At 49.6% G+C, this 26,865-nt stretch overlaps 1 protein-coding gene and 1 non-coding gene across 4 annotated transcripts in view; both read left to right on the forward strand.

Moving 5' to 3' along the window:
- The first annotated feature begins 2,293 nt into the window (after window positions 1-2,293).
- The window catches only part of ABCA4 (ATP binding cassette subfamily A member 4), a 129,185-nt gene continuing 104,613 nt past the window's right edge, over window positions 2,294-26,865 (forward strand). For 2 of the 3 annotated variants that reach the window (XM_045847200.1, XM_045847201.1), the window contains exons 1-6: window positions 2,294-2,359; window positions 10,367-10,460; window positions 11,512-11,653; window positions 14,187-14,326; window positions 19,529-19,656; window positions 24,297-24,494. In XM_045847200.1, the coding sequence (XP_045703156.1) occupies window positions 2,294-2,359; window positions 10,367-10,460; window positions 11,512-11,653; window positions 14,187-14,326; window positions 19,529-19,656; window positions 24,297-24,494 (768 nt within the window). The remainder of the gene's footprint in view (window positions 2,360-10,366; window positions 10,461-11,511; window positions 11,654-14,186; window positions 14,327-19,528; window positions 19,657-24,296; window positions 24,495-26,865) is intronic. The other variant, XM_045847203.1, reaches the window with a different exon arrangement.
- Window positions 12,093-12,195, forward strand: LOC123824087. The gene has a single exon (XR_006786650.1). It is a non-coding gene; the product is annotated as a U6 spliceosomal RNA (small nuclear RNA).

Below are 26,865 nucleotides of genomic sequence, written 5' to 3' on the forward strand. Positions count from 1 at the left end.
ATGCAATTGGACTATCATCAATTAAATTATAACAAAGTGCTCATAATTTAAGTTTTTCTTTTGTAACCAATGACAAGTGGATTGTTTTGAAAACTGTGAGAGAACACAATTCATACAGCTGATAGCTGCTGACTACAACTGTCTTCCCCTTTGGTGATTTGGAAGGAGGCGTATTCCTGCACCAGCTGTAGTTCCCCCATGGAGACCCTGCATACTCTCCAAATTCATCATCTTCGAGAATCTGCCTGATCACTCCCAAGGCTTAATCTGCGTGCCGATCATTCCCAAATCTGTGTCTCCATCCCAGAACTTCCACTGAATATCTTCACTCAGAGATTGATCATCATAGGAACCTCAAAATCAATATATGAAATGCAAACCCATCCTTTCTCCTCCTTCCTCCTTTCTCCTCCTCTCCAGGGCCCTCCTCTGGCACTCTCCTCAGCTAGGAGCACCACCATGTCACTATTCAGCCAACCAAGCCCTAAACCCCAATCATTCCTGCTGACTTCTTCCTCTTCCTTATCATCCAATTCCAGTAAGGTATTGTATCTCCTTCCTTTTATCACTCCAATCCCTCCCTTATTACTACCTTTGCTCAGGCTCTCTGCTTCCCCCATCCATCCTGTGCTGCTGCCAGTGGGAACTTGCTCCTTCTGGCAGCCACTGGATTAAAATCTGCCATAGTCTCTTGCAAGATAACACCCAGACTGCTTAGCATGTAATGAGATCTGAATGATTCTGCACAGCTCTTGCTTCTGTGCACCTGTGGGCCACTCAAAGATCACTGTGCAAGTGATCAGGAAATCTCAAACGAGTCAATAATAATCACCAGTTCTTGAATCTGGTCCCTATTTCCCCATTCTAGCCTCTTTTTTCAGAACTCCCTCCACACCCTCCACCCCAGCCGTGCTTCACTTCTTGTGGTTTGTCTGGGCAGGATAAGCCATTCCTGCCTCCCTTCTTCATGTAGGATTTAACTGACTGGAACCAAGCATCGTCATGAGAGACGCTGAGCCAAATGTTTTATCCCACCAGGCTTCAGGCTCCTTGTCCATAAAACAGGGTGACTGTCTGCCTCACAAAACTGGAATGAGGATATAACGAGATGATACATGCAACAGCCGTTCGTAAACCATAAAAGTACCATAAAATGTTATTTTGTGATTCATCAAAGCCTGTCTCTAAGGCCACACCTGCAAAAAGCCTTTTTGTTTGCCTAAGTGGAAACCATCGTCCTCTTCTTGGGACCCCCACCCCCACACACACAGCCTGTAGGCCCTCATGGTTTAATTTATCTAAGTTCATGTCTCTCGTCTGCAGACAGATCACAACCCCATGAAGCCCACACCCACTCCTTCTCTATGGGTTTAAATAGAGACCCAGGTAGGTCAAGGGTTTAGAGTCTTTCAAAGAGAAGCAACTTTTGATTTGAAGAGGTAGAGATGCAAAATTCCCAGTGGTGAAGTACCAGGTTTTCTTATATTTGGGGTGTCACTCAGGATCATGGAGGAACTCCAGAGGCACGCATCCATCCAGTAACACCCTGCTGCAAACTGGGATAACAGCGGCTGGCTCACCGCTGCCTCTCCTCCAGCGTGGCCTGTGTCCAACATGGCTGGTCAGTCATGAGCTCCGTCCCGCTGAGCCTGGACGTGGAGGACAGTGCCAGAGGCTTTTCCAGTACAGCCCAGGTAGCCAACAACTTGTGGATCAATTTTAGCACAGGTGATAAAAAACCACTTACCATCCTCTAAGCTCAGAGATGCCCCCAAACAGCTGGCCTAAAGTTACTACAGAGCAAAATAAATGGTTTTTAAAAAAGGGAGAGACCTCAGATCTGGCAAGTGGGTTGATGGGGTTTAGAGGGGCCATCAAACCCTGGGTGCCGGCTCAGGGCAGGCTGTTGTGGAGGCCAAAGCCCAGCCCATATTTTTGCAAAGAGATTTTGTCCCACATTTTAAGGTCAGAGATTCCTTCAGTGGAGGTGGGAGCCTAAGGGTCTCAGTTTCCTATGAAATGTCCCCGCCTCAACTGGCTTCGTGCCCTGCTGCTTGTGTCTTTAGGTTTCTCTTTCCCTTCCTAAAATGTCAGCTTGCTTTCCTCAACAAAGGGCTTACATGTAATTAAAAGAGATTATGCTTTCACAGGGGAAACTAGCCTCTAATCACCCAGAGAAGGGCACAGCACCCTGAGCTGGAGGTGCTCTGGCGACATTTATGTCCATTGCTTCCTGTGAGCCTCAGCCATCCACGGAGGGCTCCGAGCGATCTGGTCTCCTGTGGTCACCAGCATGGGCTTTGTGAGGCAGATCCAGCTTTTGCTCTGGAAGAACTGGACCCTGCGTAAAAGACAAAAGGTAACAAGCGCAGCCTGGGGTCTCCAAGTGAGGTGTGGAGCAAATTCACAGGTGGAGAGAGCAGGGTGGGTGGGAGCGGGGAGAATGAGCAGTTGGTGGGCTGGTTGCCACTTAGCACCGAAGCAATGGTTAACCATCTGGCTGCACTGTGAGCCTCTCCGTAAAGTGTCTGGCACATAGACATGCATCTCTGTCCTGAGATGGACACTTCCCACCCACAGCTCAGCATGGTCACACTCAAGTCTTCTTTTGCCCTCCCTGCCTATGAGTCCATTGCCCCTCCATCCCTCCCATCCCCTGGTTTTTAAATGTGCCAGTCCAGTCTCTGCACCCTTAAGCATCCATGCTGTACAGTGAGAAGAACCTAAGTCCTGAAGGGCAGGCTCAACAGAAAAGCATACTCTGAGAGCATCCCAGCTCAGTAACACTGTATTTCATCAGTTCTACAGGGCACACTGGCTTTTCACATCTTCACATTTCTACAATCAAGTGACAGTTTAACCAGACACACTTGTTTCTTTTGTAGTGTGCAAAAAAAATTACAGTATATCTTAAAATTGATGGTGTTTTAGATCAAATGAATTGCAATGCCTTATCAACCATCACAGACATTCACTGAGCCTCTTCAGTGAGCAGCCGAGGGACTGGGCTGGACCAGGGGCTAAAAGCGTAAGATGCAGACTCCACCCTAGACTCACTTCCAGCTTAGCTAGAAGAACATGAAGTATGTTTTGAGACCAAAACAATAAAAGTAGCTTAGGCCAAATATCCTCTGAGAAGTACAGGCAAGAGCCCCAGGAAATCAGACCACCGAATAGACTTCTAAGTTGTTTCTGGAAGGGGATAAAGAGTGAATCTATAACTCTAAGGAGAGATGCACTTTGCCACAGGCTTGTGGAGTCATGCCAATGTCAAATGACTGAAAAATTACTAAAGAGATGAAAGAGAAAGGTGGGAGGGGACGAGGAGGGGGCAGGGCTGAGCTTAGAAAGACAGGAGCCGGACAAGGAAGGAGGACGGGGAGGAACATCTACTGTGGGGAGGAAGACCATGGACTTGCTCCCAGCACTGATTCAAGAGGGATTTATGTAGGCAGGACAGGGTTTTCCTGGGTGTTGGAAGAAAATGTGAGAGAAGAGAGGATCCAATTGTGGAACATCTGGAGTGTCTCAGTAAGAGAGAATTTAATATAAAAATGTCTTTGCTAAATACAAAGTTGGTAGCTGAGAGTGTAAAAGAGAACTCCAAGATATCATGGAGGTAGCAATGGCAGGACACAGTTACAGCCGAGAGAACCAAGGGGAAAACGTGGAATTAAGACTTGGAAACGGCCCTGGCCTGGTGGCTAAGTTAGCCGGAGCATCTTCCTGTACACTAAAAAGGTTGTGAGTTCAATCCCCAGTCAGTGCGAGTACGGGAGGCAACCAACCAATGTTTCTCTCTCATTGGTGTTTCTTTCACTCTCTCTCCATCTCTCTGAAATCAATAAAAAATATCCTGGGTGAGGACAGAAAAAAAAGAGAGACCTGAAAACACAGAAGAGAGGTTGGTGGAGTTGAGACTCAGACCTACAAGGAAGGGGTGCAGGAGGCTGCTGCCGGGGTCTCAGTGCCTGGGCTCAGGTCCAGACCCGTGAGGAGGGAGCCCGGGCTGACTGGTGGGTTTGGACTGAAGGCCAATTGCTTAATAACAAACACAGAAAGGAGCAAGAGACACAATTCAGCCACATGCACAGATGGTCTTTTTCTGTGTGTGGCTTAGACAGGATTTAGGAAGGCCAGAGGGGGAAGCCGAGTTAGAACCTGCTCATCTGTGGGAAACACCACTGTCTGTGGGAAACACCACTGTCCTCAGGTTGCTTTCCTTCGTCAAAACTGGTGCGATTCTTCAAATTCATGTTTCAGTTATTTGTTGCCCCCAAGCAACAGTAGTCAGAGACCCAACCCCTTGTTTCTAGAAGTTTCCTTTCTAGAACGAATACAGACAAAACTCAAACTAAGACCTATTCTTAAATTCATTCATGCATTCCTTCGATCCACAAATATTAATTGGCAGGCGCTGTGCCAGGTGCTGGGTGCAGGATGGCAGCCAAGACAATCAGCCCACAGCCCCTGCCCGCACGAGAGCCTGTGCAGCGCGCCAGGGAAGCCAGCGTGCCACTGTTTTCCCTCTTTTCTCTCTTTTCCATAACAAATTAAGGTTCTCACTTAATTTTATTCTCGATGTGCTCTTTGTGGCCAACAAAAAACATAACTGAGGACTATGGCTACTGGCCTAAAGTGCTTCCGCACCCACGGCAAGCATGTTGCTGTTGCAGAGACGAACCCTATTTTCAAAGATAGGATTTGGCTAGGAGCTCCTGGCAGTCTCTGTTCCCTTTCCCTGGTGTTGGTGGGTGTCCCCTCTTCGGGGACTCTGTCCTCTCCACTCCTCTCAGAGGAGCGCGCTGACAACCCCTCTCCAGTGAGATGGGGCCCACCTGGTCGAGGACCTGGGCTGGGCAATCTCCCAGGACGCACCTAGTCTGGGCTGACATTCCTTCGATGCCATCAAGATGGCCTGGTAATTGAAATCCCTTGTCTGATGTGCCTCCAGCCCTCTTCCCCACTGCTAACACATTCCAGGAATTTATAGGATGTCTGGGTAAGGATGGGAGCATCCTCCACAGCCCTCAGTATCTCTGAGAGGCGTGGTCCTGACCTAAGCTTTTGGTCCTTCTGGAAGCTTCTGCCTCCACAAAATGGTGACTCTAAGAAAAAAAAGAAAAAGTACAGCACACTCTGCCCATAACTTAGCTTCTAGGTTAATTTCTCAGACTTCCGTGATTTTGGGTGTTTACTATTATGAGCAAGAGCAAAAACAGATACCAAATTTCCCCATTCCTCCTCTCCTAATCCCTAAGGGCATAAGATAGAAATCTTTAGATATTTCTCCTTCCCTTTTTTCTTCCTCTGTTAACATTTATCAAGTGCAATATTACTAAGTGCCTGGCACTGTCCTGTCACCTCATTTAAACCCTCATTTCCATGAGAGAGACACCACTGTTGTCCCCATGGGTACTGATGAGGTCACTGAGGCTTCAGAGAATGTTATTGACGGGTGAACGGGACCTGGGACTCCAGGCCAGGCAGGCATGGTTGTTACCCCATGCTGTCCCCACATATTAAGCCCTTTCAATAGGCTGGCCACGGAGACCACAAAAATAGTGTGTGGCCATCTCATTTTTCACCCCAACCAAGGCAGTTATGAAAGTGAAAGGGGGCAGCATTAACCTACTAACAATTGCACCAGAATGACAAATATAAACCAGCACTGGACTGGCAAACAGGGCTGTGTGGTTGCCCTATACCTCCTATGTGGTGAGGTGAGTTAGACATCGCCCCTGCGCTCAGGGAATTTGGCGCCAGGTGCAATTGCTAAGCAAGATGACATGAGCAACAGTGGAGCAGAATGAAGCCCAGGGTGGGGAGTGAGGATGCACTCTGGGATCTCAGAGGAGAAGCTGGGGTTGGCCCAGGTGTAAGAAGACCTCTCAAAAGACTTTATTGCTCAAACGTATATTTTCAATGACAAGAGATCTCTGCACCATCCAGGACAAATGCATATCTGCCCATATTTGTGACGGGCTAGGCACTGGCAGGGAGGTTTTATAAAACTCATTAGATTTGTCTCCAGCTCCTGAGAGCTCACAACTTAAGGCCCCTCAGGGCATCGCCCAGTCCCAGCTTCCATGCCAGGGAAGGGTGTTTGAGGGAGGCCTGAGGACTGGTGAGAGTAGGGAGCTTATCGTTTCCAGGAACTGGGGATAGCTATGGCCCTTGGTCTCAGGCCTAGTATTAGTCAAGAAGAACCTGGCAGGTGCTGGAATGCTGGACAGCTGGCTCCAAGTGCACCCAGGTCCTGGGTCAAATTCGTCCAGGCTAAGAATCCTGTCTGGGCTCTGGGTGCAACAGGGGAATCACATGGCTCATTTCAAGATCTGCTTACCCACTTTTAAATTGAAAACAGAGTAGGAGGGGGAAAATCCAACTGGCCAAGATTAAAAACTACAAGAACAACTCTGCCCTTCCCCGGGACCCCTCCTCCCCCGTGTAGGTTGAGTGGTGGAGAGAGGGGGAGGGGAAGCAAAAAAGAGAACAAGGAAATACCAGTTTTGGGGGAAAAAATTTCCACCAGCCCCTTCTGAGTTCGGCTGGGCTTAATTAAAGCTACAGACATGTTTAAAGGGAAGGGGTGGGGGTAGCCAGAGCTGCTCTGAAAACATGCTTTTAATTACACTGCGGAATTTCTCCCCAGGGTATGCCCTGCACAGTTGAGCATCAAGGACAGGGATGCCGCTCCAGGGTGGTGATGAGCAGGGTTCTGGGGGAGGGAGAAGTGGTTGTCGTGAGGACCTGCCAGGCAGGGAAAGAATTGCCAGTGATCTGTTTGCAGGGAGTGAAGTGTGAAATGCAGCCCCTCCAAAACAAATGTTCCTACAGTTAGAACAATAACAATGACGTCCCCACAAATGTTTTTCAAAGATTCCCAACCACTTCCTATCTCAGTGGTCCTCAGCCCCAGCTGCACATTGGGGTTACCTGAGAGGTGTGAGAAATCAAACTGATGTCCCGCAATCAGAGGTGCTGGTGGAAGTAATCTGGGCCAACTCCCTAAGCTCCCCACAGGACTCCAGGACACGGCCACGTGAGAACTGCAGACCTAGGCCAAGGACGCAGGGCACAGAGGGGCAGAGAACAGCAACCCTAAGTCAGAGATGAGGCGAAAAGGAGCACCTGCCAAGCCCCACTTGCTATAGGGCCAGGCAAAGAATGAAGGAGGAATGGAGAATTCTGATCTGGGCCCCCACTGATGGGAGGATATCAAATCACAATGCCTTGCAAAGTCCAGATACTTCAAAAACACAAGCAGGGGTGAGGGAGTGAGTGGACAAGAGAGTGTGTGACTCACACTGCAGACAGGGCTGAGATGCAGGAGCTCGGGCCTGGGAACCTTATCCCTGGGAAAGGTAGGCCAGGCTGCCTGACCCCAGCCCTGGTTCAAGCCCCCCAGCATATGGAGCGGGGGACAGCTGGTGGTCAGTTTCTCAGGAAGCCCCATGCTTCCAAACCGGCAAATGAGCTGTTCTGAACCCAGAAAGGGGGAAAGGGAAGAAACACGAGCATGAGTGGAGGCCTGAGAGCTTGCAGATGATTTTAATTATATCTCCTGGCTCTTCAGCCTTTGCGACATGTCATCACCTACAGTGTCCCTGTGGTCCTTGTGAGAGGTAAGAGTCAGTAACAAATGACTGGTGTTTATTGCACATTACCTTGGGTCAGATTCTGCCTTAGGGGTTTCATATGGTGAATTCATTTCATCCTCATAGCTTCTCTGGGGGGCAGGTCCTGGCATCACCCCTCATGTTACAGATGAAACCCTGAGGCACTGAGAAGTTCAATAGGTGACCTAATGTCCTACAGCTAAGAGGGAGCAAAACCAGGTGTAAACCTCAGTACTGGCACACTCTTAACCTTAGGTGTAAACTGTAGGACAAAACGGTCCCATGCCACAGATGAGAAAACTGAGATGCAGATATTAAGCATGTGCAAAAGTGATTCTTAACCCAGATCTGCCTATTCCCAAACCAGCATCAATGCCTAACTAAGTGGACTCCTCCCAAATAGACTGGCTGCATGGAAAGAGGCTGCCTGACTCGATAGAAAGCCAAGGTTGCAGGCAGTTGTCTTAGGAAGAGTTAAATGTGCAGAACCTAGGCCGGTTGTCTCATTTCTTGGTAAAGACAGCAGGAACAACTTCGGTTCATTGTTTGCACCCATTACTTACAATGCTAACTGGCCAGACTTGTTTCCCAACCTTAGCAACAGGGAGGACCTAGGACTGAAGGTGTGAAGCCGGTGCAGTTTGTTAAATCTGAACACTGTTGGTGACCCTGAGCCTCTGTGTCACCTCCAGCTTTCCTGGAGGAGCCTCCTAGACCAGTCCTGACAAAGGCTCACTCATTCCGTATTTATCGGACACCTACTGTGAGCCTAGCCCTGTGCTGGGTGCTAGAATCACAGCAGTGATGAGGATAGATGTGGTCCCTGCCCTCAGGAGGCTTACAGCCAGTGAGAGGGGCACGTACCTGAAGGAGCAGTGAGTGACCCTGGCACACGATGAACGATGAGACCGGAAGTGTGGGCTGCTGTGGGAACAGCTGGGCTGGGCTAGGCTGGAAAGAGCAAAGGGTGAGCAGTGAGATGGGGTCACCAGGGGGGAGGCTCCGTCCCTCTTCCCCTGATTTGCATACCCAGAAGGAACTGCCACATTCCAATGGCTTTCAAGTGTGCTTGGGGTCAGTCCCTTTAACACTGGATGGGAATTGTTCAACCTTGGTGTTTTGCCTTCTTGTGGGAGAATGTGTAGGGGGAACCCTGAAAAATGAGTGCCTTAAGGAAAATCTATTATTCTTTCTTCTTCCCATCATATCTCGTGTTTCCTCTAACACATCCTCCCTAGACATATTTTGAGTAAAACATTTGTAATAAGTTGCAACACCATAATCACCACCTGCCCTAAACAGTTTTTGCTTTGTTTTCTTCAATGCATTTTCCTTTTTTCCTCATTGACTTACGTTATGATTTGTGCAGTGATAACTTTGTGGCCGGCAGACTTTACAGAGGAAAAAGAACAAACACTTATGTGTACCTGGTATGATGTCCACAGTTTTGCTGACAGTTTAAGTACATTTTTTGGAAGGAACAACAAATGGTTAATGGTCATGCTAATAGCCTCTACCTGATCTATATATACTTAAGTCTCTATTCTTAGCCACCTGCTTAAGATTTTTCAATCGTATGCCTTTCCTTCCTAAGGTCTCTGGAACAGGGATTAGGTCGAAGAGCTGTTATACCAGTTCACACCCTCTCTTCCTCCGGTCCCCCCACAATCCCATCCTCATGTGCCATGCCCCAGAGTGTAGGCTGCAACAAACTGCAAGTTCTTCCTCTGGAGTCAAGAGTCCTTAAACTCAAAATTGAACCTAAATTTAAATAGCAACTTTCAACCATATGCTCATAGCAGAAATGTCTCCCAGTTTTGTAAAAACCCACAACAGCACACTCTGCTTTGTCTCTTTGAGCAGTGAGAAATTCTTGAAGGAAAAATATCGGTAAACTTAGGTTTCTGTTGACTTTGCTGTGGATCACAGTATTTCATAGAATTGTTTGCACATTCATTCCCTCATGGGTGACCATAGACGCAGAGTCTAGTGTGTGTTAGAAGGCAGGGCAGTGGGCATGAGCAGGGCATTGACCTGGAGACAGGAGACTGGAGTTTGGTTCTGATGCCGTCACTGCTGATGTGACACTGCACAGTAGCCTGCCCTCCCCGGGCCTCTGTTTCCTTATCCGCAGGAGAGCTCATAATGAGGTCTTCACCACTTGCAGCATCAGTGTTACAGGTGAAACCTGGTCGGGCCTCACTGAACCAGGATCTGCTCATGTCACAGCAACATCCAAAAAGCATGGGAGCACACATCTTAATGATACTTGATCAAAGTCCTGAATGCAGTTTTTTAAAATAAAGGTAACATGCTCTGGCTGGTGTGGCTCAGTGGATTGAGTGCTGGCCTGTGAATCAAAGGGTCGCTGGTTTGATTCCCAGTCAGGGCACATATGCCTGAGTTGTGGGCCGGGTCCCCAGTGTGGGGCGTGAGAGAGGCAACCACACAGTGATGTTTCTTCCCCCTCTCTTTCTCCCTCCCTTCCCCTCTCTAAAAATAAGTAAATAAAATCTTTAAAATAAAATAGAGGCAACATGGAGCCCAGGTGGACACCATGTCTTGCCCGTCTAACATATCATAGTGGAGCTAGTATGGGAGAAGGGATAAAAAAAGGAAGTCCTTCAGGAAATATCCAAAGTCCCATTGCATAGACAGGTGCTGAGATGAAGTGTGTCTTTTCTGGGTGTGCTTCCTATAATCTCTTAGCATCACTGGTCTCTCTTTTTGTTCTGTTTATCCAGGTTCGCTTTGTGGTGGAACTCACCTGGCCTTTATCTTTATTTCTGGTCTTGATCTGGTTAAGGAATGTGAACCCACTCTACAGCAAACATGAATGTAAGCACCGCGGGGCAGCCTCGGCAGAGCCGGAGACCCCGCCCTCTTGTTTAGACAGGTCTTGGGGGTGGGGTGCCAGGATCATATCTGCTTATTAGCATTTCATGCCCACCATGCATAAAACAGATTCGTCAGTGTTACCCAAACTAATCGTCTATTCTGACACATTCTATGCAAATACTTGTATGTGGTTCCTGACGAATTGTGATTCTTTTTTGTTTTTGTTTTTGAGCCCTAAACTGTAACTAGTATTTAAAGGGAGCAGAGTATAGATGACTTTTCTAAAATATTTTGGAGACCAATTTAAGGATAGGTTATACACAGTGCTAGAGAAAAATAAGAAAAAGGGATGCTATAACAATCATGCTTAATAAAATGTTATTTCTTGGACCCCAGAGGTGCCCTGGGGTCAAGGGTGGGTGCGCCTGTGAGCGCCTCTCTTACACCACGCCCCTCTGGTTTCTGGGCAGGGGGACATCTTCGCCCTCTAGGCGGCTGATGTGAGACCTCAGGAGTTATGCAAAGGGCTCGGTCCCCTCTTCTTGCTCCTGACCCTCTTCTTCCTGAGTTCTAAGACCAAAATTTTGATCCATTTCCTTGTCCCTCTCCATCCCCTCTCAAGGAGCCTATAATCTGCAAGCTTCCTGCCTGCTCAGAGGCAGGTGCTCCTATGAAGGAACAGGTCAACCTCTTCTCCTCAAGCTTCAGCAACTTGTGGAGGCCCTTTGAGCAAACATCCCTTCACCCCTACCACTGCAAAATAATGTGCTCATTTCTGCCTCCCCGCTGTACTTCCACCTATGCCTCTGTTAGAACATTTGTCTGTCTTCTGCTATACTGAGGGCTTGAGAGAAGGGGCCCTGTCTCTGGGACCCAGTGCAGGGCCTGCCATACATAGATGCTCCTGCTTCTTAAATGTCGATGAGTGAAGCACAGCCCCAGAGGGACAGACTCCTTCCTGCAGAGGCCTCACCCCCACCCCCAAACCCACAGGCCTTCATCCCACTGGGTCTGGAGGACTAACTTCTTGTCTTCATTTCCTGTCTTAAAGGCCATTTTCCCAACAAGGCGATGCCCTCAGCAGGAATTTTGCCATGGCTCCAGGGAATTTTCTGCAATGCGAACAATCCTTGTTTTAAAAGTCCCACCCCGGCAGAATCTCCTGGAATTGTGTCAAACTATAACAACTCCATGTAAGTGTTGCAATTTCCACCTTAAGGGGGAAGAAGCTGCACACCCCTTTATTCTGTCACACGCCGGAGCGCATGTGCGCACACACACACACACAGACCGTGTCATGCCGAGTGAAGGTTTTCATGGCTTGCTGAACCCTTAAGCTCATGGGAGTGGGACATTTCCCCTCTGGAGCATTCTGTTAGCTGTCAGGGCACTTGGGGAGAAAGCTTCAAACTAAGACCACAGGACACAATTTCTCGGTCCTTCTGTTTCCAAGATGTGACCTGAAGTCTGATGGCAGTACCCTGCTGAGGTACGGCCACTGCCTCCGGGTCATCTGTCTGCCTGGGTCGAGTCACTGAACAAGAAAAACTCAGTTTTCCTTCTGTTGCCTTAAATCACTGCTCCCCTGGCCAACCTGGCAGATCCCTGTTTCTCTGAAAGGCTTCTTGGCCAGTGTCCATCCGGGCAGCACACACTCTATCACTGGAACGATACAGAGAAGATTAACACGGCCCCTGTGCAAGGATGACACGCAAATTCACAAAGCATTCCTTTAAAAAAAAAAAAGAAAAGAAAAAGCTTTCTTGGAAATCTAAAGGTTAAGAAAAATGTCAGAGAATATTTTAAGGGTGAATAAAATAAGATTTACAAGATGAAGTTTGCTCCCTGGGAGAAAAGGCCAAATTCCAAGTCATCTCTTGTAGATGCCATCAGCTCCCTTGGGCGGCAGAATCTGAGGCTGTGGCTGGAGGGCGGCGGTTCCAAACCTGCGGGGCTGCAGACCGTTCCAAGAAACTGATGGGAACTGATGGCCCTTCTTCCAAGAAAAATGCACACAGGCGCAAAACATGACATTGATGTCAGAGGACTTGTGGACTTCAGGTTAATGACTTCTAGTCTGGAGTCAAATTTCAAGTCCAATCCCATAGGAAGAAAGCCATCCTTTGGGATTCCCTGTCAGAGGTGGGAGGACATGAGGTGAGCATATCCTCTACACAGAGGCTCAGAGGTGAGGACAGGGCTGGCCTTCACCCCCTGGGCTGAACCTGAACTGCAGCCTGTGAAGCTAATACTCAAGAATCACTGACCAGGGCTTATTGTAGAGTGGACTTCAGCCAAACACCAAGTCGGGTGGAAACTGATGTATGTTGCTACTTCAGTTTTTCCTCTGGATATAATTCCTCCAGGACAAAATTATATTTTGACTGAAAAAAAAAAAAGAACATTTGGTAAGCCACCCTAGTGCTTAGAGGTGGCCTTCCCCACTGGGAACAAACTGTTGCTGCTTTTGCCCTACGATGGCAGAGTTGAGTGATTGTGACAAAATCATGGCCCAGGAGCCTATAATATGTGACTGTTCGCTAAGGAACACCTGTCTTTCCAGGACAGCCAGGAGGTGACATTTTAGCTGGGCTCCCATGGCCGCAAAGACTGCCAAGAGTCTGTAATTTACAATCTACACTTTCAGCCTGAGTCTCTTTGAGGTACTTGAGAAGAAACGCCTGCCCATCTAGAGACACCCCATGGGTTACACATTGGGGTCGGGAAGCCCTGGAGACTTCTCAGCGAGGCTGGATGGAGCTTTGGTGGGGCTGGTACTAGCAGTGTCAGTGAATCGAAGGGTGAGAGTTGGGGAAGGGGGGCTTCGGACTCCAGTGTGTGCTCAGCATTTGAACCAGGAAATCTGGGTTTCATGTATCACACATACATTATAGGTGAAATATTGGCTTATTCAAGGGTCTTTGCTTGCAAAGCACTTAAACAAGTTGAAGTCCCAGAGAAAAATGTATGATTTGGACACTAGACCTTCTCACAAGCCAAGACGCTGCAGTCAGGTATCAGGAGGGGTGGGACGAGAACCAAAGGGCCATCAGAGCTGCCATCTGCCGTCTGGGCCTGTGAGGTGTGGTCTCTTTGCCTCTCCCTGGGCATCCAGGTCGTCTGCCTCTCCATGGACCAGTGTCTCCTGCTTCCCAGTGCCCAGGCTGGTGCTGGCCATTCAGGTCACAGCACCTTGCCTCAGGCAATGGGAAGAGCATCCTTGAACATTATTTAAATGCCTGGGAACAAATCTGGTTGGCCTGGCTTCATTATCCTCGTCCAATCAGCCTTGGCAGAGGTGTGTATGCACACAGGCAGAGAGGAACTTGTGGATTAAGTGTGGCTGTCAGACCCTCCCCCTGTAAACAGCTGGAAGGGCAGGTCTCAGTGAAGTGGGGATAGTTGGAAAGAACTTAACAGCTATTAATATCCTGCTTAAAGCCTCTCAGGACAGAAGACACCTAGAGAATGGGGTTGAGAGGTGACCTGGCCCTGCCAAAGTTGGAAGACTGAATGAATTGCTCACTGCCCCTGCCTGCTATGTTAAATGAATTCAATACAAAAAAATAAAAATATTAGTCTCCTTTTGCCTTAACACTACTGTAAAGATACATAATGTAGTAGCTAGGTCAAGCAGATGGTATCTCTAAAAATTGCACAAGGTGGTATTATTATTATGAAAATGGCAGCTATGTCTTTATCAACGAGGCCTTGTCTTTCTCCCAGCTTGGCAAGAGTGTATCGCGATTTTCACGAACTCCTCGTGGATGCACCAGAGAGCCAGCAGCTTGGCCGTGTTTGGACAGAGCTTCGCACCTTATCCCAACTCATGGACACCCTCCGAACTCACCCAGAGAAAATTGCAGGTAAGGTGGGATTCTATGTTCTCAGCTATCAGTCGCCTCTCACCTGTCTCATACATCAGAGAGACTCAAGATACAGGGAAGAGCAGGGAGATGTGGTCAGAAAAGACACTAGAGGAGGCAGGAAGGAATGGGGGCTAGAGGGGACGTGAGTCTCACCTTGGTGAGGACTGCTCTTCCCACCAGCCTAGACAATAGGAGGTTGAGAAGAAGGGCCAGCAAGCTCTTACCCAGGTAAGTCCAGAGACAGGAAGGAGCGCACCAGGACAGCATGTGCTCTGGGAAGTAGGAGGCTAAGCTGAGTGGTAGAAGCAGGGAAGAGGGGTTCTCAGACAGCTTCCACAGAGTCCTAGAGAGCAAGCTAACCAGGAACATGTGTCCCAATGCCAAGTAGCATTAAGGACTCAGGGAGGCCAGGGAGAATGCGTTTATCACGAGAGATATATATGTATAATCATTTGATTTCTTCTAGTGATGTCCAGCACCCCAAGCCCTGAGGCAGAGAAGGTGCAGAGTTGGGGGTAACAGAGCCAGAGGTTTGAGGGGCAAGTAGAAGGTCCAGGAGGCGAGGGGGTTGAGGGTGGTGTGGAACTACACGTCAGCTCCAGGGTACATAAGGATGGACAAGAAGACAGAAGTGCTGAAATGGGCCAGGGGATAGTGGGGGAAGGGGCCAGGAACTAGAGGTCTCAGGGGGTTTCATGACCCTGTTTAAGGGCTGAGAAAATGAGCAGAATGGAGAGACTGACGGTTGTGGTCAGAAAATGAAGTATGTGAATTCAAGATTTCAAAGGCAGGCAGGACAGGCGAGAACAAGCCCCCAGGTGTGGCCATGGTGGTTGAAGCTGAGCAGAGGTGACAGTTTGGTTGACGAGGAGGTGAAGGAAATTCGAGACCGCTGGGTGGGTAGGAGAGCCCCTTGGAGTTGTGAACAGTGAGCAGAAACTTGGAGGAGCTCCCTCCCTGGCCCCTCCTCCCAGGAGAAAAACAGGAACAAACAAACCCAGCCCCGGCAACCACTCTGACAGGTCTCCTCAAAGCACGGGTGGATGTTGTATAGATGATGTGTTTGCAGGAGGCTCCATTACAGACAGCCCAAGGGACTGGACATAGCAACAGCCTGGGCCCCCGCGGGAACCATCTGCAGGCAGGGAGCCGCGCCGCAGGAACCCCGGGCTCACTGCAGTCCCGGGGTGGAGAGCAAAGGCTGCTGGTGCAGAAGATGGTTCATGGGGCTGAGAGCCTGAGAAGGAAGCAGTGTGGATCTGGGAGGTGTCTGCTCCTAGGAATGGGGGTAAGGGTGGGAGACGATACCCTCGGGATGACCTTAGAGAATGACAAGGATGAGGAAGGGGCCTACCAAGGGGACTGGAGGTGCTGGTGGCACAGCTCCTACTCGGTTCCAAACAACAAAGGTGGAGAAGGACTGGAATGGGTCAGTCCCGGGAGCCTCACTGCACAGGCCAGCCAACACGCCGCAGACATTTGGCCAGTGCCCCCCCAGCCTGGCATGGTGCTGGTCCCTGGCGGCGGAGATGGGTCAGACCGAGTGTTTGCCGGCTTCCGGGGCAGAAGCGAAAGGACTGAGTCAACAGTGGCCGCCTGAGCAGTAGAGAGGAGCCCAGGTGGAGCTTCAGGAGCTCAGGGGAGTTGGGAGGGGAAAGTTCTCCATCTCACCGCCACCTTCTCCATTGACTCCCCATTGGCTCAGTAAAGGACAGGAGTCTGCTCAGATGGGACTTTCAGATTACTTCATTATGTGGTAGTTGTTTCAAAAATAGTAATGCTTATACTTTATGTAGTAAAACCAAACTACAAACGCTGTGTCTTTTGCTGCTTTGGGTAGAAGAATTTACTTAGCTGGAGCTTGCAGGACTAAGCAGTTATAGTCCTCTGAGCACAATCAGCATTTTAATAGTAAGAAAAATTGGGGGCAGGGGGACACCAAGCAGAAAGCACTTTTTCCCCTGAGGTTAAACAGCAGAAGACAAAATGGCTGTCTGAGCCCAGAGTGACTGCCTGCCTTGTTCATCCAGCAGAAATTTCATTTCAGTGTTTGATCCTCACCTGGAGTCTGGCTGGGAGGAAGTGTGAAGGACGTCACTTCAAACCTCAGCTTCTCTATGGCCTTTACAGTGTGTATATGAGAACCCAAAACCACTACCCCCTAACCCCAGAGAGGGCCGAGTTTTAACTGGCACAGGGGTGGTTCCTTCTGCTTTGGGGGGAAATTGCTAAACGACAGCAGCTTTGGAGGTCTGCGCAGTCTGGGTCAGGGAAGGCCAGCCAAATCTCCCAAAGAATTTCGGGGCTGAGAACAGAGACTCTGCAGAACACCTGGCCTTAGTGGCCCTTCGTGGGGACAGGAGACCATCCACCTCCAAGTAAAGTTTGGGACACTGTCTCTGAAGGAATTCCAGGCTGGGGACTGAAGTACACCATTAGCACTGCAGGCTATTTAAAAACCTGTCCCAGAGTCACCTGGGGACACTGCTCCCTGAGAGTGTTGAATCCTCGGCCTGAAGCTGCAGTGGAGCATTAAGTCTTTGAAAGCAAGGTGGAGGCTGTCACTGGTGTGTGCTTTTGCCAGTCAGCTCCCCGGTCACCTGGGAAAGTGTGCCGATGGTCGACGAGGTGGCATTTTCCTTTCCAGCAAACCTGTAGTACAGCATTCTCCACAGGGGAAGATTAATGGCTAAAGGCAGGCCTGAAGCCCCCCTCCCCTCTCACCCCCAAAGAAGCTCTGCGGTCTCTCAATCATCTTTAAACACCTTCTTCCCATGGGCCTCGAGCATTCTCCTGGCCTCCCTCCCACCTCAGCTCCCCTCAACTCCATGGGCCTCAGCTGCCCCTCCCCCAGCTTCTAATCTTCGTGGGGAAGAGAACAAGCAGAACCACATTTTAAACTAAATTTATTTTTCTTTCCTCAGGCCCCCAGTTCACATTTCTCCCTCGAGAGTCTAGTGAAACCTCTGTCTGGTATCAGCCACTTTGTAAGCGTTGGGCCCCACACGTCCCCTGCAGGACGGCCCCCACCCCTCCTCGGGTGTGTGGGCCCAGAATGCTCCTGCCCCTGCTCTCTAGGGCCACAGCTGCCCAGTCGCCTGGGTGGAATACAGTCTCCCTCGTTCTGTCCCCCTCCCTGGCAAAGGTATTTTTATGTAAGGTCAGACGAGTGAGTTAAAGAATAACAAAGAGATAAACAGTCCAATGGGGTCATGACTTTCAGGGCAAGACAACAGGTATTTACTGGGCACCTGAGCCGTTCCATTTTACTGAGGCTCCGATTCCATGTCAGGCTCCAGTGCTGGATGTCAGAGACAGGTGACTACACAGGCCTACATCTGGGTGCTCAGCATCGCTAGGGGTGATGAGGGGTGCTGATGAAAGTAGAATGCACAGCCCCCTACTTTCAGGAGGGGTGTATGTGTGAGAGAGAGAGAGAGAGAGAGAGAGAGAAACAACATTGTACATAAAAAAGTGACTGGGAGAAAAACAATTGAACTCTTGCCACAGGGCAAGGAAGAGAGGAAGCAGGACCTGAGTTTGGAAGATGACAGAATTACCTTGTTGAAAAGGTGGGAAGGCAAGAATCAAATAGAACAGCCACTCTTCAAACCCTTCTCCTCCCTCAGGCTCCTTCTTGTGTCAGGTTGCCCTAAAGCCTTTGGGCTTTTCTCATGCAAAGGATTGTTACACTGGGCTCCCCAGGGGCAGGACTCTGAAGGGCCCCCACCCTGGAGACGGAGGTGATGGGGAAGTGGCACCTCAGGACAGGTTTCCCTGTGCTCACTGCACAGCCAGACCCGTGGCTGACTCACCCCTTTCAAAAGGAAATGAGCAGCCTGTCGCTCTGGATAAGGCACTGTGCGGGGCGAGTCACGTCCTGAAAACGGAAGGGATGGCTGTCACGTACTCAGGCCCTTAGCCTCTTGGCTCCCTGGTGAGGGAAGAATTTGGGGAGGGAGGAGATGGGCTCTGGAAGGAGCAGGGGCGTTTGATGATTAAATCTAGCCAAAGGAGAACTATGTGAGATAAGCAGTCATCCAGGCTCCCAGAGAATTTGGAATGCAGAGATAGGCCTTTTCGTGCAACCCAAAGACTTTCCCAGAATGTTGAAACGATTTCACAAATATCTGGGCCTTTAACCTTCTTCTCTGACCATCACCTCCTGAACTGTGACAGCGGCCAGCTTCACACAGAGTGCTGGCCCTGGAAGCAGGCAGAGGAGGTGGGCACCCTGAGTGGGACTCCCCTGCGAGGAGTAAGAATAATGTGGCCGTAATCAGAATGAGCATTGATCGCACGCCCACTGTTTTCAGGCTGGGAGCTAAGCACTTTGCATTCCTTGTCTTTCGTCACCCGCACAACAGTCCTGAGAGGTAGATGTGGAAAGTACAGGCTCTGAAGAGGTTCAATCACTTGCCCCAAGGTTACCTAAACTGTCAAGAGTCCTTTATGTCTCCCCATAAAAAATTTTCTGCTTCTAGCAGATTCTGAGTGGAGCTAGAAAGAATGTGACTGGGAGATTAGGGTGTGAAACTGCAGGCCCAGGCAATGGGCCATCCCCTCTTCTCTACTTGAAGTTTTCTTTAACCAAAACAGCCCCATCTCTCCTAGTCCACATCAGTACACTGAGCTTAGACCCGTAACTGCAATCCCAGAAAGGCCAAGAAGGATCCTCTACCCCATGACAACCACACTGTGAACAGAGCGCGTGTCTCCCCCAGTCCCGGAATAGCGATTCTCTCCCTTAGCACTACTGGCGTTTTGGATCAGGCGGGCCCGTGTACTGTGGGGTGTTTGGCAGCATTCCTGTTCTCTAGCCACTAGTGGCTCCCCGGTTGTGGCAACCACACGTGTCTCCAGATGGTGCCAAATATTCCTGGGGGACAAAACTGCCGTGCTCCCGCTCCTTGCTCCTACCTCGCTGAAAGCGAGGTCCTAGACCAACCCCACAGCAGACCCTGAGCTGACTTTTTCTGCTTTCTGGGCCTTCTCACTAAATTTTGCTGAGCTGCCACGGCAGTTAATTCTGTGACTGTGTTGGGGGACAGCTGACTGGCAGGAACCCCACCCTCCAGATGCTCCTAGGGACCCCAAGAATACAGTTGGAAATGTTTCCAATGAGTTGTAGATGTTTTCTCTGTTTTGACCCACCTCCCTTCCCTTCAGCACCCTGGTCTTTCTCTCATTCATATACAGGCAGAGGAATACGAATTCAGGATGTCCTAAAAGATGAAGAAACACTGACACTATTTCTCACGAAAAACATTGGCCTGTCTGACTCAGTTGTCCACCTTCTGGTCAACTCCCTGGTCCGACCGGAGCAGGTAGGTTCATGTCTTTGGTCAGCCGTCCCTGGAAGGGAGGGGTGAGCACAGACCTGAGAAAGGCAAGGAACAGCGTGGCTTTTTATTCCCTTCTTGCTTTTACACCCAGAATCCATAATTCATGCCACATACTCAGAAGAATTCCTGAGGGTTACTTGCACTGATAAGCGCTGCCCTCATAGGATTCCGAGACAGCGCCAGTCCTGGCAACACAACGTCTCAGCGTTTTACAGCGGGAAAGAACCTTAGAGGCCACGTGGCTCCACCTCCTCTTCTAGTTGAGGAAACTGAAGTTTGCTCATGTACTCATTAAATATTTAGGGACATTTTGGGTACGAGAATAGTGTGAGCAATATGGACAAGCCCCTCACTCTTGGGCTTACTTGGGGGCCACAGGCAGTATGAAGTAAGCAAAGGAAGCCGTGCGTATGCAGGCGGAGATGGGTGCTGTGAGGAAAATCTAGCAGGGTCAGGAGTCAGGGCAGGGCTGCGGGCATGGGACAGGGCCGTTTTAGATGGGGTGGCCAGGGAAGGCCTTCCTGAGGAGGTGGTGTTTGAGCAAACCTGACTGCCGAGAAGGTGGCCATGCAAATAACTGTGAGGATAGTCCCAGGCCAAGAAGCCGGCAGCACAGAGTCCTGAGCTAGGCTGGGGTAACTCCCACGTTATAGACTGATAACGGCAGCGTGCAGAACAGCCTCCGATTTCCTGCCCTGTTTCCTCTCCAGGCCAGGCAAACTCCTTCCTCTAGCCCCTTGCACAATCTGACCTAATCGCACCACCCCACCCCCAAACCTAGTTCTTCCATGTCCATTCTCCCTCGTATTTATTCAGAGCATTTTTATCATGAACACATGACTTTCACATCCTTTAGTTACACGTTCTTCACATGAATCCTGAGATGGCTCAGAGAGAGGGGGAAAGAGAGGCGGCTGGCGATTGAGTGGTTTGCAGGAGGGTATAGAGCTCAAATTTCCTACAGAATCCAGGTTTTCTCATTCTGAACCCAATCTTCCTCACTCCGGTTCAGTGGTGTTCAGAGTCCTAGGCCAGCAGCACCCATAAGGACCGGGAGCTTGTTAGCAAAGCCAATTCTCAGGCCCCACCACAGACCAGTCAGCAACCCACAGTTTAACCAGCCCTCCAGGTGATTCTAGCAGGCCCTGTGGTAAGAACCACTACTGTAGTTCGGGGCCTTGGGGCTCCTGGCCCAGCGTCCTGGGGCTGTGGGCTCCTGGCGAGTCAGGCCTGGCTGCCCTGCTCTGGGTTCCCTCCGCCCGACCCAAGGAGGTGGTGGCAGGAGCACTAGTTGGTCATTTTCCCCTCTGCTTGCCCTTCAGCTCGTAAAACTCAAGTCCTGGAAATGCCTCTGATGACTTCCAGTTGGTAATAAAAGGGTGGTGGAGATAAAGCCAAGAACTGAGGGGAAATGTCTTTATAGTGCCTCACTGACGTGGCATTTGGACCTCTAGTCGCTGCGTTGCTGTCCTCAGGGCTGAGACCTCTCATGTGGGGAGAGGACAGTCCTGGGTCACCAGGTTGTGGCCTTGTTTAGTGTTGATGGCTCTGAATCACTGATGCTTCCCTGACCAGCAAACCCCAGGGCTTGAGGGGCCCAGAGCTCCTGTGCAGGCAGAGACCACTCCTGGGGACCCAGCTCCCTCTGTACCCTGCGCCCGCCCTGCTTCTCTGCCTGCTTGCCTCATATATCTGCCTCCCCACCTCCTCCTCAGTCTTGGTCTGTGTCCTGCTCAGCGGCTTCTTAACAGCACCATCCACTAGAACCTTCCTCCACAAAGGCAACGTTCTTCCTCTGTGCTGTCCAATACAGTAGCCACTAGCCACATGTGGCAGCTAGGCACCTGAAATAGAGCTAGTGCAACTGAGGAACTGAACTTAGAATGTTATTCAATTTTAAAAACCCTCCCTCCCTCCCTCCATTCCTTTTTAGAGAGAGGGGAAGGGAGGGAGAAAGAGAAGGAGAGAAACATCAATCAGTTGCCTCTTGCACACCCCCAGCCAGGGACCTGGACTGCATCTCAGGCTTGTGACCTAACCAGGAACTGAACTGGTGACCTTTCAGTTTGCAGAACAATGACCAACACACTGAGCCACACCAGTCAGGGCTAATTTTAATTATTTTAAATTTAAATAGCCACATGTGATTTACAACTCTCTAATTGATCATCCTCATCAAACATGGAATTTTGTTCTTTGCCATCAGGACTGGCTGCCCCTCCTGGTCCTTTCTGCCCATTGTCTTAGCACAGCTCGGAAGGGAATCACATCACCCCCTCTCTCCCCGTCTAGGGAGTTACTAGATGAAGAGAGTGATACAGGTCTGGTCTGCCCTCACCCCACCCCAGCCCTGTAAGCTCCTAGACTTGCTTCAAGGCCCAGCTCAAATGTTGTCTCCTCAGTGAAACTAGTCATTAACCCTCCTCTCTTTGTCCAGCCCCCTCCCTCTTCCCCACTGGACAAAGAGCTAACAAGTAATAGTTAAGCACAAGCTGTAGGTTCAGATCCCAGCAAAGCCACAAGGTTAACTGTGTGACCTCCAGCAAGCTAATTAATGACTCTGTGCCTCTGTTTCCTCATTTGTAAAGTGGAGATAACAAAAAGTGCCTACCGCATGTGGTTGCTGTGGGAGTTAAAAGAATTAATATATGTACAACCCTTAGAACAGTGCCTGGTACACAATAAACAATAAATACTAGCTATTTTTACTCACTACTCTTAATGCTCCCTCTTCTGTGCTCTGGCTTTACTACATTCAATCCAGCACTTGTTACTCCTTAAATGCCTGTATTTCCAGGTAGCCAGTGAGCACCTGAGAAAGCAGAAAGTTCACCTGGTTTCTTTTTCTTTCCTTTTTTTAAAAAAACAGTGATCAATTTTCGAGAGAGAGGAAGGGAGAGAGAGAAAAAAATATATTGATTTGTCATTCCACTTTTTATGCATCATCAGTTGTTTTTATATGTGCCCTGACTGGGGATCAAACTCACAACTTTAGCATATGGGGACAACATTCTACTGAACTGCACAGCCAGAGTGTGCCTTGTAGTCTCTGATTCCGCAGTAACTCGTCTAGTCCCTGCAGAATGGGAACTCAGTGAGTGAGCACTGCATGAACCAGTGACTGAGTAACAGAATGAGCAGGGGTCTTCTGTGGGGACCCAGCTTTCCCACTGACCTTCTGTGCAACCTTCTCAAGTCCCCCATCCTCTTCTCTGTCACTTTTCTCCCCTAGAATATTAGAGGTTTGGACAAAATAAACTCATTCGTTCCCTCCACCTGAAAATATCTTATACTCTGGGATTAGGGTTGGGGGAGGGATTCTCCCTGGGGCTAAGAGGTGTAGGCAAGACAGGAAGGCTCTGCTGGAGTTTATGTACCCACTGACAGTCCCTTGGCATTGACGGAGTCCACACCAACCCAGCATCATCTGTGACCAGTGCCTCACTTCAGGATGAGTCTTCCATCTGTGCTCTGGACACTCTCCACGCAGAGGGTAACAGAGCCTGGGCCCGCTCTCCAGCCCAGGGGACTGTGTAACTCACTGGAAACCGCAGGAAGACTGCAGAGCCCTGGGAAGCTCAGGGATCTGTTCATGGTACCCAAGGCCTTGTCCTCTGCTGGGAGTCCAGGACTCCAGGAGACCGGCTTCTGTGCTGGGTGGCCGAGTGTCCTGTCCAGGACTGAGGCAGTCTGGGGAACTGTGCTTCAGTTGTCACTGCCAAGGGGCTCCTCAGGAGCTGCAGGATGTGGCCTATCTGGGGGTTAGGGTTGTCAGATAAAATACAAGATACGTAGTTTAATTTGAATTCCAGATAAGCGACAAATCATTTCTTAGCCTAAGTACGGCCCATTTGGACACTACTTGGGATGTACTGTTCTGAAAGTTGTTCATTGTTTATCTGAAATTTATAATTAATTGAGCATCCAGTATTTTTATTTGCTAAATCTGGTGAGAAGAAGAGGGGTGGCCATTTGCCATCCATCACTCCAAATGCATTCTTGTGGCCCCCGAGCCTGAGCTCCAAGGAGCAGGCCCTGATGGTACCCAAGCCCTGCTGTGCTGAGAAGGGATCTCTCAAATTCTGAATGGTCACTGGCAAAATGAGTCTTGGGAGTATATTAGTTTCCTATAGCCACTCTAACAAATCACCATAAACTTAATGGCTTAAAACAATACAAAGTTATTATCTTACGTTCTAGAGGTCAGCAGTCTGAAAGTCAAAGTGTTAGCAAGGCTGCACTCTTTCAGGGTTGCGGGGGGGAAGCATTGTCTAAAGGGAAATCTAGTTTCCAGTTTCCAGTCCATCCCCCTTGGCTGGTGGTCTCCTTTCATCTCCAAGGCTGGCAGTGACCCACCGTGTCTTTCTCACATCGCGTTCTTCTTGTGCCTTCTGCCTCCTTCTTCCACATTTAAAAGACCTTGTGATTATCTTGGGCTCACCCAGATAATCTGAAAATGAAGTCGGCTGATGAGCAACCTTAGTTTCATCTGTAATCTTAATCCCCCTCGCTGTGTAAAATAATGTTGGCACAGATTCTGTGGGTGAGGACAGAGACATCTCTGGCAGGGAGGTGCTCTCCTACCACAGGTGGTCTTCCAGTGTCGCTTCTCCTCCCTGCAGTTTGCTCACGGAGTCCCAGACCTGGTGCTGAAGGATGTGGCCTGCAGCGAAGCCCTCCTGCGGCGTTTCCTAATCTTCAGCCAGCGCCGAGGGGCACAAACAGTCCGTGAGGCCACCTGCTCCCTCTCCCAGGGCGCCCTACAGTGGATGGAAGACACATTCTACGCCAACGTGGACTTCTTCAAACTCTTCCGTGTGGTAAGAGAGGGATTTAGCTTCTTGCCCCTTGGAAAGTAATTCCTGGGCAGTGGGGCCTGGTTGCAGACCACTGGAGACCCACGAATTGACAAGCAGGAAGGGTGAGAGCCTGGGCTTCAAGACAGTCCTTGAGGAAGTTCCAGGCTTTAAAGGCCAAGGGGTATCGACTGATAGCTTTTCTAGAGTATTGGCCCAGGCTCCTGGGAGTCACCATTAGGTATGTGGTTGTGGCAGCTCTGAGTCCATCCCAAAAGCGGGATAAGTCCTCCCTTAGCAGCGTGGACAGGAGAAGGAGGCCTGGTCTGACTCCCTGTCCTACCGCTTCCTAGCCAGGTGATCATGGGCAAGATAGTTACTTTCCCTGGCCCTGTCACTCATCTATCAGGCAAATATAATACTTTATAAAATAATAGGAAAATATAAATTTGAAAAATGCAAAACATTTAATTCACTTCAGAAAACAGGAACTTCAGGCTCCCTGTTCTGGGCCTGCTCTTGACCCCAAAGGTTGCTGTTTCTGAGTAGAAAAAAAAGTAACAGAAAATTTCAGTCTCAAAACTTTGGAAAGCCTTGACCTAGCACAACCCTATGTTCCAGAACTGCATGTCGGACGTCCTTCTCGGGACCTGATAATATCCCCTCCTTTGCCAGAGGGACAGATGAGAGGGAATTGTGTCTGGAAAGGAGGTGGAGAGCAGCATTTTTTACTTTGGAGTGTATGAACATCGTCAGGGAAGCTGGTAAATGATACAAGTTCCAAATTCCCACCCTCCGAGACTGATTCAGGAGATCTGGGCTGGGCTCAGAGTCTGCCGTTACCTTAGGAGCTCACTGTAGCCTGCACTTTAGGGAACACTCAAAATTAGAATCCTTCAGAGAAAGAAACATATATAATGCTTCTAGCATTGAATTTTTTTCCTTGTGCCTACATTTTAATTTCTGGAACTGTGTTGGGAGGAGTGTTGGTCACTGAGAACTTGGTTGAGAAAGTTACCTTTTTTGCCTTTTTTTTTTTAAAGATTTTATTTATTTATTTTTAGGGAGGGAAAGGAGGGAGAGAGAGAGATAGATAGAGAGAGAGAGAGAGAGAGACATCAATGTGCGGTTGCTGGGGGTTATGGCCTGCAACCCAGGAATGTACCCTGGCTGGGAATCGAACCTGGGACACTTTGGTTCCCAGCCCGCGCTCAATCCACTGAGCTACGCCAGCCAGGGCCTTTTTTGCCTTTTTAATGGTTCCTATCTCTCAAGTCCCAAAAGGCCACTCAGATTTTCTTAGAAAGCAAGATGAAGGCTTCTAAAAATGAAACAAAATAAAACAAGACCACACAGTTCCTGGCAGGGCTCACACTTTATCCCTTTTAAAGTGTGACTCTCTGGTGGAACATCGCACTGTTCCCAGCCCATCGGGGTGGGCCTCCAGGGTGATGAGAGGCGTCGGAACCTGTGGAGGGTACCGCCACTGAGAGCCCAGGGCCCCCCAAAGGGTCTCTCAGCTCCCCACACTACATAGAGAATAAAAAGCCATGTGGTTTAAACTTCTCTGTCTGAAGTTACAAAGGAGGCTAATTTCAGACATGTTCCTTGGTTTGTTTGCAGAATCAGACCGCAGAGCAAGGCGGTAACAACTGCTTGTTCTGGGCAGTGAGCCTTGGCACAGCTAGGAGACTGGTACCTGGGATTGTGGAGCTGTTGAGCTTCCCTGGGCACCAAGGGTCGTGCCATCCTCTGGTCACTAGAAAAGGGGCAGGGTCCTGCGCCTCTCTTTGAAGGACCATGGCTGCTGGTGTAGGTAAATGTACCTCTGGGCCATGACCAGCAATTCTCGGGGACAGTTCTAGAAGCAGAAGGATAAAGGGGAACCTGGGCAAACTCCATTAGGAACTAAACCCAAACTCAGGCCACTGGCTTTGGACCATTTCTTTATCAGACAAGAAAGACCAGAAAGTCCTCCTGCCCTTACATGCTGCTGGAGTTCAGAAGCCAGAGAAAGAGAACTTTGGCCGATCACCCTCACTGACCTGAGATGGGACCTGCGTGCTTGCTCACCATATCTGCGCCCACCCGTCCATCCACTCAAACCCGGACGTGGTGCCTGTGAGGCCAAGGCTCCTCGTGTGCCCCTCCCACCCTCACTGAACTCTCTGTTAGCCCCAAGACGTGCAACGGCCCACGTCACAACAGCACAGCTTAGGAAGGCCAACACTGAGACAGGCAGGCCCTAGAGCAGTGATTTCCAGCCAGGCTGCTCACTGAGTCACCTGAGGAGTTTTTAAAAACTGCGAGTGCCCAGTGCCTATATAGGCCCTGAGATTCTAATTCAGCTGGCTTTAGTATTTTTCAGAGCTTCCCAAGTCATTCCAATGTCCAG

This window comes from Phyllostomus hastatus, unplaced genomic scaffold (assembly GCF_019186645.2).
Source record: "Phyllostomus hastatus isolate PE091 unplaced genomic scaffold, TTU_PhHast_1.1 phas_contig_524, whole genome shotgun sequence".
Classification (NCBI taxonomy): domain Eukaryota; kingdom Metazoa; phylum Chordata; class Mammalia; order Chiroptera; family Phyllostomidae; genus Phyllostomus; species Phyllostomus hastatus.